At 35.1% G+C, this 12897-nt stretch overlaps 1 protein-coding gene across 1 annotated transcript; it reads right to left on the bottom strand.

Annotated features, from left to right (window-relative positions):
* Positions 1 to 5044: 5044 nt before the first annotated feature.
* Positions 5045 to 9412, bottom strand: LOC100485697 (homeobox protein Nkx-2.1). Its single transcript, XM_002939393.5, has 2 exons — positions 9019 to 9412; positions 5045 to 7182 (listed from the first exon to the last, which is right to left on the bottom strand). The coding sequence occupies exons 1-2, from the start codon at positions 9272 to 9274 to the stop codon at positions 6638 to 6640; spliced, it is 801 nt and encodes a 266-aa protein (XP_002939439.1). The 5' UTR covers positions 9275 to 9412; the 3' UTR covers positions 5045 to 6637.
* Positions 9413 to 12897: the final 3485 nt, after the last annotated feature.

The raw sequence follows: 12897 nt of genomic DNA, 5'->3' as shown, positions 1-12897 counted from the left end.
AATAGACTGATCACTTTTGCCAAAGTCATTGTTCCATGCAGAATAGACTCAGTGTGGGTTTGTATACAAAGTGAAGTCTCATAGTGCTGCATACAACCTAACACATGATTAGTTAATGTTTTCAGTTTGCAGGGTTATAATAGCCTTCTACAGCACTAACAATGTACTTTAGGGCTTTAAATGTCTGCAAAATCAGGCATGATTCAGACATGATCTGGTGCTTGATGCAGGTGTAAGGGCAGTATACCACAAAAACATTAGAACTATTGCCTATTAACAACCATTTCCTATAGAGTTTACATTCTCAGGCATTAGATGCAGCAGATACAGAGCTGTGTGTTTAAACAGAAATCTGGTTGGGAACCAGTTGGTGGTTGGGTGAAACGTGTAAGAATGTGTTTGACAATGACTTACCCAGCTGTTATGCTGTTATAGTTATGAAATGGTGTATCAGAAGGGATAGTAGACAATGTGACATGGGGGTCCAGAAGGAGAGGATGTCTGGGGAAGGAGCTTAAAATGAAATATATAGCTAACCATGAAAGAAAATATGTGTCCCCATTTTACTCTACGAATACCTTTGGCTTTACAGATTTCAAAAATCTTTTCCTTTGGTTTGTATCAGCTCCACTTGAAATCACTGTGCATGACCTGCAAGAACTACACAATCATCCATGACTCCATGAAGGATTTAAGGAAAAGCAGTAAAAAGTAAAAAAGGTCAGCGGTGACTTGCACCACTGTATGGGTTTAATTGTACATTATGCCCCATGAGTATGCATTCAGTTTATTAAAAAAAACCAAGCTGGCACAAAACAAAATATTTACCAGAATAAATATTTGTAGATAACTGTGGGGCATTTATTAAAACACAATAAAATAATAGATGCAACTTATATTTTGGTACCATTCTCTATAATATTAAAATAAAGTACATGTTAATGTCAATGTTACATAGAGTAGCATCACAATTGCAGTTTTTCCTGCAAGTATTCCCATGTTTAGATCCCAGTGCACATCTACACATTATAAAATGGTGTGGAACAAGCACTGGTTGGTTGTGGGAGGGGAGGGGAAATGAATGAACCAGAGCTTTTCCATGTGAGTGCAGATACTTATAAACTCTCTTTCTCTCTCTTTCTCTAAATCTATCCATCTATCTATCTATCTAATAATTAATCATGAGACAGTTTTAATAGTTCAGCATTTATAACATGACGAGCTACTCAAGGAAGCATTGTGAAGGCAATTGCAACTAATGTGTAGAACTGTTCAAATTTTGTCTTACCATCTGTGATGTAAGCATTTATTGTTTTATAAAAAAGGAACAACATATATGTATTCAGACCACAATGTGCCTATCCTTAGGTTAATTATACATATATGGCAACATATAAACCATATTCAGTACTTCCCTATACATGCTTTCTTACTTCCATCTGTGTCTTGTAATAGGACTACTGCTTCCATAGAGAAAAGATAAGGCTTATGTCACACAGTGTAATTAGTAGCTGGTTAATACTTGCAGCTGGCTATAAATATAAATAAACTATTTATTTTCTTTGAAGCATAAAAGACTAATTGCAGTTTGAACAAAAATAAACCCTTTCCCAGCATTACTAATCTCAATGTGTGGCAGTAGGTCTATGGCACATGCTATACTAATACTTACTACTTCCCCCTATTTAGGTTTCATTAATCAAAATGCCCAATGTGATATTGTTCTAAAGCCAATGGTGCACAGAAAATTTGTGAAGTTTTATGTTGGCAGCTTTTCCCTTGAATATGTATCTGAGCTGAATCCCTAAGGCTCTCCTTTCAGTGAAGTCTGTGAAGGTGGCTGTGTGAAGATGGCTTTATATGTAGGCAATACACAAGTAACCAAATATGCAGTGGTTTGCCATAGCTTTATTCCCAGCACTGAGGAGTGCTACAAGCAAATCCAGTGATTATCACTATAAACACACTAGCATGTTTTACAGCAATAGAAAGTAACCAGTGAGAATTCACTGCATTTTGAATGTGCTCCAAGTAGTGCTGAATACTAAATGCATAATTTGTTCTGTCCCTAAAGTTAGCCATTAACAGTCCTAAAAAATCTGCCAACTCTACCTCTTCAGACCAAGACAAAGATGACATGAACTGCCTGACAGATATTTGGCTGAAAATCATCCATATAAAGGTTAGTCAGATAAGGACTGCATCAGCACGACGATGCAGTCTTCTCCCAACGGTCTGCACAGATCTGCATTAGGCTTAAATCTTCAATCACTGGACCTCAAGCCAATGTAATTTCAATATTTCCAAATGTCAAAATTTTAAAATGTCTAGGAAAAATGATAGCTTTTCATTCACACATTTTACTTTATTTTTATAGTTGCTTTGTCCATGTCTTATAATCTATGATAACTTTGCAAATATGTTTTAAAAATGGGTGTTGATTTTAAAATAGTAATAATAATTATGAATATTTTTTTTTTAAATCTCAACAGTATCTATCTACCCATCTATCTTTCTATCTGGTAAAGGGGATGGAAGATTTAAGCTATGAGGTTAGACTGTCGAGGTTGAGGTTGTTTTCTCTGGAAAAGAGGCGCTTGCGAGGGGACATGATTACTCTGTACAAGTACATTAGAGGGGATTATAGGCAGATGGGGGATGTTCTTTTTTCCCATAAAAACAATCAACGCACCAGAGGTCACCCCTTTAGATTAAAGGAACGGAGCTTCCATTTGAAGCAGCATAGGTGGTTTTTCACGGTGAGGGCAGTGAGGTTGTGGAATGCCCTTCCTAGTGATGTGGTAATGGCAGATTCTGTTAATGCCTTTAAAGGAAAAATAACACTTAATATTTTAAGTAAAAAATCTATTCTACCCTGCTCCAACAATTGCCCTATCCTGAACACCATTTATTATTTTGAATGCTTTATTAGAAAGTACCTGCTAAAACTTGGCATCCGATCATTTGAAATAGGGCGATACGGCAATGCAGAAGAAGCAGAATCCACTATGTGACCATTGACTTCTCCTCCTAGCCTTCCATCTGTATAGGAAGGAGTCGGGCTAGAATCGATCAATTGATCGTCGCATAGTGGATTCTGCTTCTTCTGCACCGCCATATCGCCCTATTTCAAATGACCGGAAGCCAAGTTTTAGCAGGTATTTTCTAATAAAGCATTCAAAATAATAAATGGTGTTCAGGATAGGGCAATTATTGGAGCAGGGTAGAATCGATTTTTTACTTGAAAATATTTTGTGTTACTTTTCCTTTAAGAGGGGCCTGGATGAGTTCTTGAACAAGCATAGTCCAGGCTATTGTGATACTAATACATACAGTTAGTATTAATCTTTTTATATATAGTTTATATATGTGAGTGTATAGATCAGGGGTCAGGAACCTTTTTGGCTGAGAGAGCCATAAACACCACATATTTTAAAATGTAATTCCGTGAGAGCCATACAATATGTTTGTCCGTGGATGCTGTGGGGCAAGGTAAGGTGGGTCCCAAGGATGCCTGATGTGGATGCGATGTAGAGGAGGGCGTGGCCTGCGCTCGGTGGATAGAAAACGTGTTCTAAGGCTTAGAACACGTCTTCTATCCACCGAGCGCAGGTCACGCCCCCGTTATTTTTTTTATTAAAGATTTCGCAGCGAGCCAGATGCAGCCATCAAAAGAGCCACATTTGGCTCCCGAGCCATAGGTTCCCTACCCCTGGTATAGATTGTTAAGTATAGGTTGTGTGTGCTGGGTTTACTTGGAAGGGTTGAACTTGATGGACTCTGGTCTTTTTTCAACCCAATGTAACTATGTATGTATGTATGTATGTATCTATGTATGTATGTATCTATCTATCTATCTATCTATCTATCTATCATCTATCTATCTATCGATCATCTATCTATCTATAATATATCTATCTATCTATCTATCTATCATCTATCTATCAAAACGCTTTTTTGGCAAGCTCGCCAAACATGTGGACCTTTGCATGAAATTGCTACCAACATAATAGGTCAAATGCCTCAAATTTGATTATGAATCATAATGGAGACTTAAGGAGACTCTTTAAAGAGGACCACATCAATGCATCAATTACTTGTGTAACATGTCCTGAGGGCCATGTACAAGGACCAATAAGCTGCTTATTTGGTCAACATTTATTGCCCCATTTATGGCCAGCTTTGTTTACAACAAAATAAAAGTTTGATTGATTCTATGTATAATTTTAACCAATGTTTTGACCATGACAAGAACCCTAAATAGGGTTTAAATGTTGGTTATAATTACACATAAAATAAAAAAACAACAACTTTGCTTTAATTAAGTCCTGATAAGTGCCAAGCTTTATTCCATATAAACAATTTGTCTTAAGCTTACAGGCTTGATTTGCAATACAAATTAGGACTGCTCCAACTTTAGAAAATGACATGTACATTAAAACAAAAATAATATAAATATTTTTCATTTGCTTATGTGTGCATAGTGTCATAAATATCAAAATATTGTAGTCACTACTTATACAGTTGATTTAAAAACTGTTAGTGTTTATTTTTTGGGGGGGGGCTTTATTAATTGTTAGTATTTGGGTTTTTTTGGGGGGGTACTTTACTATAAGGGCGAAGACACACAGGGCGCCCTGATTAGTTGCCACAATTTTTTTAAAAGTTTGTTGCAGTGACTTTTCTGTCATAGGTTAAAATAGAAGTTGCTGCGATTAACTACGCAGATTAGCTATGCAGATCAGTCGCCGCAACTTTATTCATCACAGTGCAGAAAGGATCTTTTCTGTGTTGTTAAGCTTCCTCCCACCCATATTCAATTGCACTGTTATTTTTCCTGCAATTCTTTTTACATTTTGAAGGATTTTAATGTTTTGTTGGGGTGTTACAGCTCAGTGCGGCGCTGCTAAGCTTTAAATGCTCAAAATTATAGATGAGATGCTGAGTTAAAAAAAAAAAAAAAAAAAATATATATATATATATATATATACATATATAAATAATAGTTTTTTTTTACAGAAAAAAGGAGAAACACACAACAGTAAAATTACATTTAGAATTTATATTCAAACACTTTATTCAGTTTAAAAAATGTGATTTCTTTGTCCCTTTGAATAACTAACTACACAGCACTGAAAGAGTCAGAAAAAATAGCCATAAAGTAATAAATATATTTTTTAACAGGAGCTTTATAGGCAATGTGAAATTTCCTGATCACAATCATAAATCTGTCTTTGGAAAACAAATATATTCATTTTTACTTTTAGTGATGTAATTGTATTTAAAAGTATAATATTATTGCAAAAAAAGTAGGTTAATATTCACATAACAGTAAAACTATTATAACAAAATAGAATACATTTAAATAGTGTTCTTGTTGCAAGAAAAAAATATTTTAAAATGTTAATGTTGGCAATAAAAATGAATGTATTTTTTGCCATTGTTACAATAAATATAAGGCAATTATTTGTGTGGACTGTGCTGATCCTATAATGTATATTACTTAGTAATTAAATACAAACAATGCTTCAGAGAAAAACAAAGGGCACATAAAAAGATAGAAAAGTGTAAGGGAAAAAGCTAAATTACAGTATAAGTATCTACTTATAATTTAAGACTACAAAAAGTAGTGAAATCAAGAAAAAAACATTTTCGTTTTAAACATAACTCCTCTGAAGTGCTTTTAGGGCTAAAAAAAAGTCGTGTTCCCATTTATATAAATCACATACATGTTGCTTATTTAATATAATGATTATAGAAATTAGATTTTAATAGTAAAATTACATTGTTTTGTTTGCAATATATATAGAACAAAAGAAATGTATTTTTAAAATGCATTGCTGCATAGCATGTTTTATGCAGAGAGGAGGAATGGGGATTTTGCCTAAAACAGTGAAGTGAACTATATAGTTACCTAGAATTACTCTCGCACCCTGCAACCTTGCTTATCAGGTCATTTTATTCTAGATCATAATTGTTATGTTTATGGCAGTTTATGAGTTGTTTGAACAAACATAAATTACAATCTGTTCATTAGGATAGAATTTTATAGTGGGAGCATAAAAGAAAGCTAAACTGGGATAGCTGAACTATGAATTAAATGGGTTTCTTGTATGCTGCTAAAGTGCATTCTCCAGCCAGCAAACTAAGGCAACCATAACAGCACCTAGAGTATTGTCAAAGCAATGCCATTTTGTTTCTGTGTTATTTTGTTTATTTATTTTAACCAGAATAGTTGTAAGTAAGGCAATGAGGACAGTTGACCTTGGACCTAAGACTCACTGGTACCCTTTGGTCAAACATATACAATTTAAATATCATTACAATGTGTAATTATGGATTACCTCTTTTAATATTTATGTAAGGGATGACTAGCATATTGTTCTTTGACTGTTGTTGAATTACAACTCTAAATGAAAGGTGAAGGTTGTTGAGTATATTGGGTGTTGTAGCTTAGAAATAGCTGAATGGGCTGTGGATTGAAGTGTTTTCTTAGGTTTTAACTCCATCTGTCTTGCATTGTCCCAGTCTCTTTTCTGTAAGTCTGGCCCTGGTCTTAACAGGGGATACTTGTATTAGGGCTAAACTGTAGAATCAGACATATGTAACAAAAAGGTATCAGGCTCTTAAATCTGAATCACCAGGGTTTGAACATTAAATTTCGACTGGCTTTCTCAAAATCCTGAAGATCTGAGGCTGAATTAAGGAAGTCCTGTCCTAAAAGTATGCCTTGAGTGTTGAGTTGCTGTTCCTGGACTGACCCTTTATAGTCCAACTTAATTTCGGCAGGTCCATAATCCTCAACAGAGGTGCATGGGCTGCCACAGGCTACTTTGCTGCCATTAGACTCCACACTGTAAGACTTAGCCTCCTCTTCAGCCAAAGGATCATGGTTCCTTGCTTGCCTCTTCATCTTGTAGCGATGGTTCTGAAACCAGATTTTGACCTGGTTGGGAGTGAGGTGAATGTGTTTAGCCAGCTGTTCTCTTTCTGGAGCTGTGAGGTATTTTTGGTGTTCAAATCTTTTCTCCAGCTCATACACTTGTGCTTGAGAGAACAGGACTCTGCGCTTTCTCTTGGATGTGTGCTGCAGATACAGGGAATGTTTTGGTCCTTCAGTAAGGTAGCCCAAACATCCTGCAGTTGAAACATTAAATCCAGATGGAGTAATAATTCTGGAAACTTAGAAAAAAAGAAATAATATTGGTAAATTCTTCAAGTATTACATTACTTATTTAAAATACCTTTCGCAAATGTAATTCAAAGACAAAAATATGAAAATTAAATAAAAATCATTTTAAAGGTTAATACTGTTGTAATATGAAATATTAAAAACAAAACTAATGTAAGGAGATAACTTTATAACAGATACTTTTTTGGAAGCACTTCCTGCAATGGTTATCTATTCCATTAGTTTAGTATCATGTTTAACTAGTCTAATGTTTATGGAGTGAATGAACACTCATAATCCAGCGCTTCTTGATGAAGCTCCTGAGGAAGCGTGCAGAGAGCATGCGAAACGCGTTGGGCTACCACTGACTCCTCTACTCTGTGTTTTTATACCTACTACTACATTGTAAGTAGCCTGCATTTGCGCAGGATTTTATTATATTAAACGATTTTACGCTATATTTTGCTTCATTTCCTACCCTATATGAATGGTGTCATTTGAACCCTCTTCAATCAACGCCCGGTTGGGATAACTCTACATGCTCCTATATAAGCTGTTCTGGTGAGCAGATATCGAATTAGTGTCATAATATATACAGGTTTGGGGTCACCTTATCTAGTCTTGGTGTTTTGATTAAGCACTCACGTTATATAGTACATAAAAAAAAAAAAAAAAATTTTCTTCAAACTTTTTATCATTTTGATTTGCACTATATATGTTTTTTATCTTTTTGGTTATATTCTTATGCGCTTCCACCAACACGACTGCACATATCATGTTTAACTAACCTGTTTTATTTCATATTAAAAAACGTTTACTGTATTTATGGCTAATATGACATCACTAACATGTAAGGACCATTAAAGTTTAACAAATACGTCAAATATGATATTTAAATAATATATAATTTCATAATGTTGTTATTAAAAAATAATATTGAATGAAATGCATTTTTTTTTACTAATTATACATTACTGCTTGACATTTTGATAGAGCTTTCTGTCTGGTGGGGGTCATCTATATCTCAGTTCAAACAGTGGAGTGGGTCAGAGATAAGATACAATCTTCTATAAGCCTATTCAGTTAGTAAATAACTGTCTGTCTGGTACAATAGTGTTTAGAAAATACAATACAGACAGAGATTACACAAGGCTATCTTCTTTCTTCGAAGGTACCTTTGATAACTAATGACGAAGAACAATGGGATTAGTCATAAAAATTAGAATCCATTTACATATAACCTTTCTGGTTTCATCATTATTTATAACAAAAAGTATGCGGGTAACTGAAGTATTAGTATTAATGCGCAAATAAAAATAATTTGGCACCATCCAATAAATATTACATTCATATTGAAGTGGGACTCAATTTACAGCCAGCAAAGAGCATATGCTGTATTGCAGGTATTGTATCAGGGAGAGACCACCAACTCACAGTTTCATGATAACGAAAGGAGTTGTAGCAGATATGTTATTTTAAAATACAAACTTTATTTTCTAGTGAGTTTATCAAAAGGTTATAATATGTCAAGGAAAGCTGAACCAGGGAATTTGCATTGTTTTCCAGTGAGACAGTACAGCATTTGAATGATCCTACGTTTCCTTTCAAAGTACATTATATAGAATAACATAAATATCACCAATGGGATCTTATTCTTAGTAGCAAAATTACATTAATTTGATTGTTGATTGCGTTCTGTTTTAAAGAAAATAAATATATTTTTTAAATGTAATCGCTTGTAGCTTGTAAAAATCATGTAAAAAGAATATAATTCTTATATCATATAGTCACTGTGGTTAAAAGTGAAACCTTATAATAAGGATTATAGAATGATATCCTTTACTTACATGGTGGGTAGTGCATGTCCTGATTTCCCCCATACCAGTCTGTGTTCCTGATGTTATCTTGGTAGCTTGGTAGATCACCGGAATTGGTGTATGTCCCAGGGCAACAAGTCCTAATAGGGTTTTGAGGAAGGCAATGGGTCATAGAAAATCCAGTTGGTGCCATAGGTGGTTGCAAGCAAGTCTGGTGGGGCATTTGCACCAAAGGCCCATAACCATCTAAACAGGAATCCAAGGAGAAAGCTTTGAGGTCATCCATGAAGGCTAGTAGCTGTAGTTCCCTCCAATGTCAAAGAGCAACTAAAAAATATAAGGCCCTGTGGCAGAACTGCAGTCTGACTGTGGGTTGGTCAGAACTCTTCTTGAGGCTGAAGCTACTCTCAAATACTTGGTCTTGTTTCAGCACACACCTCTTATCAAGAGGTTGAGGGGGGACGCCACAGAAAAGAGGACAAGTGGACGGAGAGGAGGAGCCTCTCCAATAACAATGGGGATAATAGGATATAATTTATCTACCGATCACTGTGTAACAACAAAGGGATTGAAATTCCTTCTTTAATAGTAAAAGGGGAGAAGAAGTAAAAGTAAATAAAAAAAGTATTTTGTGTAAAGGGGCAATTTCAAAATTACACGAACTTAAATGTATGCAGTGTCTAATACAGAAAGTAGCTAAATAATTTGGCATCAGTAAACAATAGACTAATATTGTCTTTTTATTATTTCTATTATTATTATTATTGCAATACTGTTGTTTGCTCTTGCCTCTAGAAAGAAATGCTTTATTTTTTATAAGTAATGTATTCTAATGTGTGTGTGTAAATGAATATATATTTACTGCTACATGCAATTATATATATTGTTTAGATTGTTTTATTGCATACACATGTTTAAATAATACTTGATTTTCTTTTTATAAATGTTAATGTTATTGGTTTTATGGATATCACGTAAGGGTATATGTCATGTATGTACGTCACTCTCTGGGTTTCTCACCACACTGGGTATTTAAGTTTAGCTTTATTGTTCCTTTGGCGACTTTGAGAAAGGCTGCAGTTGTGGCCAAAACCTCAGTTCTTTTTGTTTCACACCTAATAAATCACGGATTTTGTTATAAGTCCTGTATGATGCGATCCATTCTTGTTCTGCAATTATATATGCATATATATATTTGTGTATAACTAGTCTAACATGCAAGTCCTTAATTTGTATTTATTCTTTGTTTTCCAAGTACAGCAATTCAATTGAACACTTTAGAAAGAAAGAAAGAAAGAAAGAAAGAAAGAGAGAAAGACTTGAAGCTTAACATTCTTCAGAAATCATAGCTGAATCTCCTTCTAGAACAGTAGTTGCTAATGCATTCGTGCAAATATGTTGGCATTTTTTTGGCTGTTTGGCTTTACAGGTAAACAGAAAAAGCAACTGAGGATGGGCAGCACCTTTAGTGAATAAAGCAGTACAAATGCATTTTAGTAGATTACTTTGCTTCACAATAATACAGTTTGCCAGAATACAAGCAGTGGCATTTCTGTACAGGTATGGGATCTGTTTTGTGGAAACACATTATCTAGAAAACTTTGATTTACAGAAAGGCCATCTCCCATAGACTCCATTTTAATCAAGTAATTCATTTTTTTAAAAATGATTCCCCTTTTCTCTGTAGTAATAAAACAGTACCTTGTACTTTATCCCAACTAAGATATAAATAATTCTTATTGGAGGCAAAACAATCAAAATGGGTTTAATTAAAATTTAAATGATTTTTGAGCACATTATGGAGATCCAACTTACAGAAAAATCCCCTTTTCAGAAAACTCCACGTCCCAAGCATTCTAGATAACATTACACTTACATGATATATGTTATATTCTTCGGGTAGGCTGAGATACTCATTTGGAACCAGAGGCTGGAGTCTATAAAATACATTACAGTAAACCTTCTGTCGTACAGTGTTATACACAGAGCACAGGTATAAAACTGGAAAGGATCAGTTTTCCCTGTCATGTACAGGACCATCATATGTAATAAAGACTGTGCTTCCTATGTTACGTGAGAATTAATGGCAAGTCTACATTTATAGTTAATCTGTCCTAGTGTTAGGTTGAATTAATAACAGCAAGCGTTATATGTAGGGGTCTCTGATAGAGCTACAGGGTTTCTAGTTTATGGTATAGCGTGTCCTAAGGCAGAAAATTGGTAATGTGAATAATATGTTTATGGGTCTGTCCCTAACAGGTAGTGATGTGCTTATTAAGAAATAAGTGTATACTATTAGTAAAACTGAGGAAAGCCCTTCTTTGAAGAAAATCGTATAAATTTCAATTATGCGTTTATAGTTAGTCATTCTCTGAGCCAAAATGCGCTAATAGTAGGGAGATGTTTATAGGGAAGTGCCTTCCCTACAGAGTACTGAATGGAGCATTGTGTCATTTGTGTGTACTGGTCATTCCCCCTTAAGGCCAAAGGAAGAGTGGGTCTTTAACTCTACTGCACTTGAGCGCTGCATAAAAGAAGTTCTCCGCTAGTATAGCTCCACCCAGATCTGTAAGTCTCAGGTTACACAATTGCCAAGGAATGCAGAATTTAGAATTGTCAAAGCTACACTACATCAGTCACTTGGAACATAAAGTACTGATGCCAATTTCAGGCCCATAATTTGCACCATATATCAAACACACCAGTGTCTAAATATTAATCAAGCTAGCAATGACAATGAGTGCAGATATGTTTGACCAATGCTGTGTGCATTAAAATGTATCTAACTGAATGCATATAAAAGCAGCGCTATATAATCACAGAAGAAATGTAAAGGTAGGTTCAGGAAATCAGTGCTAACAAGGTGACAAGAGAGTCTCATGTGCCTGATACCTAGACCTGTAATGCAAAAAGCTAATGTGGGCGATTTGCAGACAGCTTATGCACAGCAGCATTCAACCATTCATTTAGGCTATTTTAATAAATGGGCAAAAGGGGCAATTGCCCAGGATTCACCAGGTGATCCCAATGGGGCCAATAAAAAGGCAAACATATGGGGGTTTTAACCTCGAAAGCAAGCAAGTTGCAGGTAAAACTCAGTTCCTTTGTAAAGTGTATAATGAAGTAGTAGAATTCTTAATGAATCAAATGAAAGTGAGTGTAGGTCTGGTCAAGCAGGGGATGACTTTGACGTAGTTGGCCAGCTTGAAGTATGTTGGACAAACAATCCCTGTTTTGCTTAAAGGGGAGAGCATTTCTTTGTAGCTTAATGCACAGAATGTCTTAAAGGGATACTGTCATTATTTTTATGGTATAATTTTATTTCTAAATTACACTGTTTATATAGCAAATAATTCACTCTACCATTTCAAATTTTATTTTTGAACCAACAAATGTATTTTTTTTTAGTAACATTGGTGTGTAGGCAGCCATCTCAGTGCATTGTGCCTGAGTCTGAGCTTTCAGAAGGAGCCAGCACTACACGTTAGAATGGCTTTCATATAACCTATTATTTCTCCTGCTCCCGTGTAACTGGAGTCCCAAGCCAGACTTGGATTTCTTACTATTGAGTGCTATTCTGATATCTACTGGGAGTTGCTATCTTGCTCCCTTCCCATTGTTCTGCTGATTGGCTGCTGGGAGGGGGGTAGATATCACTCCAACTTGCAGTGCAGCAGTAAAGTGTGATTGAAGTTTATCAGAGCACAGGTCACATAACTGTGGCACCCTGGGAAATGAAGAATATGGCTAGCCCCATGTGAAATTTCAAAACTAAATATAAAAAAAAATTGTGTTTTTGAAAATGGATTTCAATGCAGGATTATGCTTGAGACGCTCTGTTAACTGATGCATTTTGAAAAAAACATGTTTTCCCATGACAGTAGTCCTTTAATGTCCTATATATTATTA

The sequence above is a fragment of the Xenopus tropicalis genome, chromosome 8 (assembly GCF_000004195.4).
Source record: "Xenopus tropicalis strain Nigerian chromosome 8, UCB_Xtro_10.0, whole genome shotgun sequence".
NCBI lineage: Eukaryota > Metazoa > Chordata > Amphibia > Anura > Pipidae > Xenopus > Xenopus tropicalis.
The sequence above is the reverse complement of the archived record's forward strand: the minus strand, read 5'-3'. Positions and strand labels throughout refer to the sequence as shown.

Bases quoted from the DNA above. Each gene is read 5' to 3' on its own strand.
- LOC100485697 (XM_002939393.5), bottom strand. From the start codon at position 9,274: ATGGATGACCTCAAAGCTTTCTCCTTGGATTCCTGTTTAGATGGTTAT. The intron at 7,183-9,018 runs GTAAGTAAAGGA...TTTTTTTCTAAG, and splicing joins GGACATGCACTACCCACCAT to TTTCCAGAATTATTACTCCA.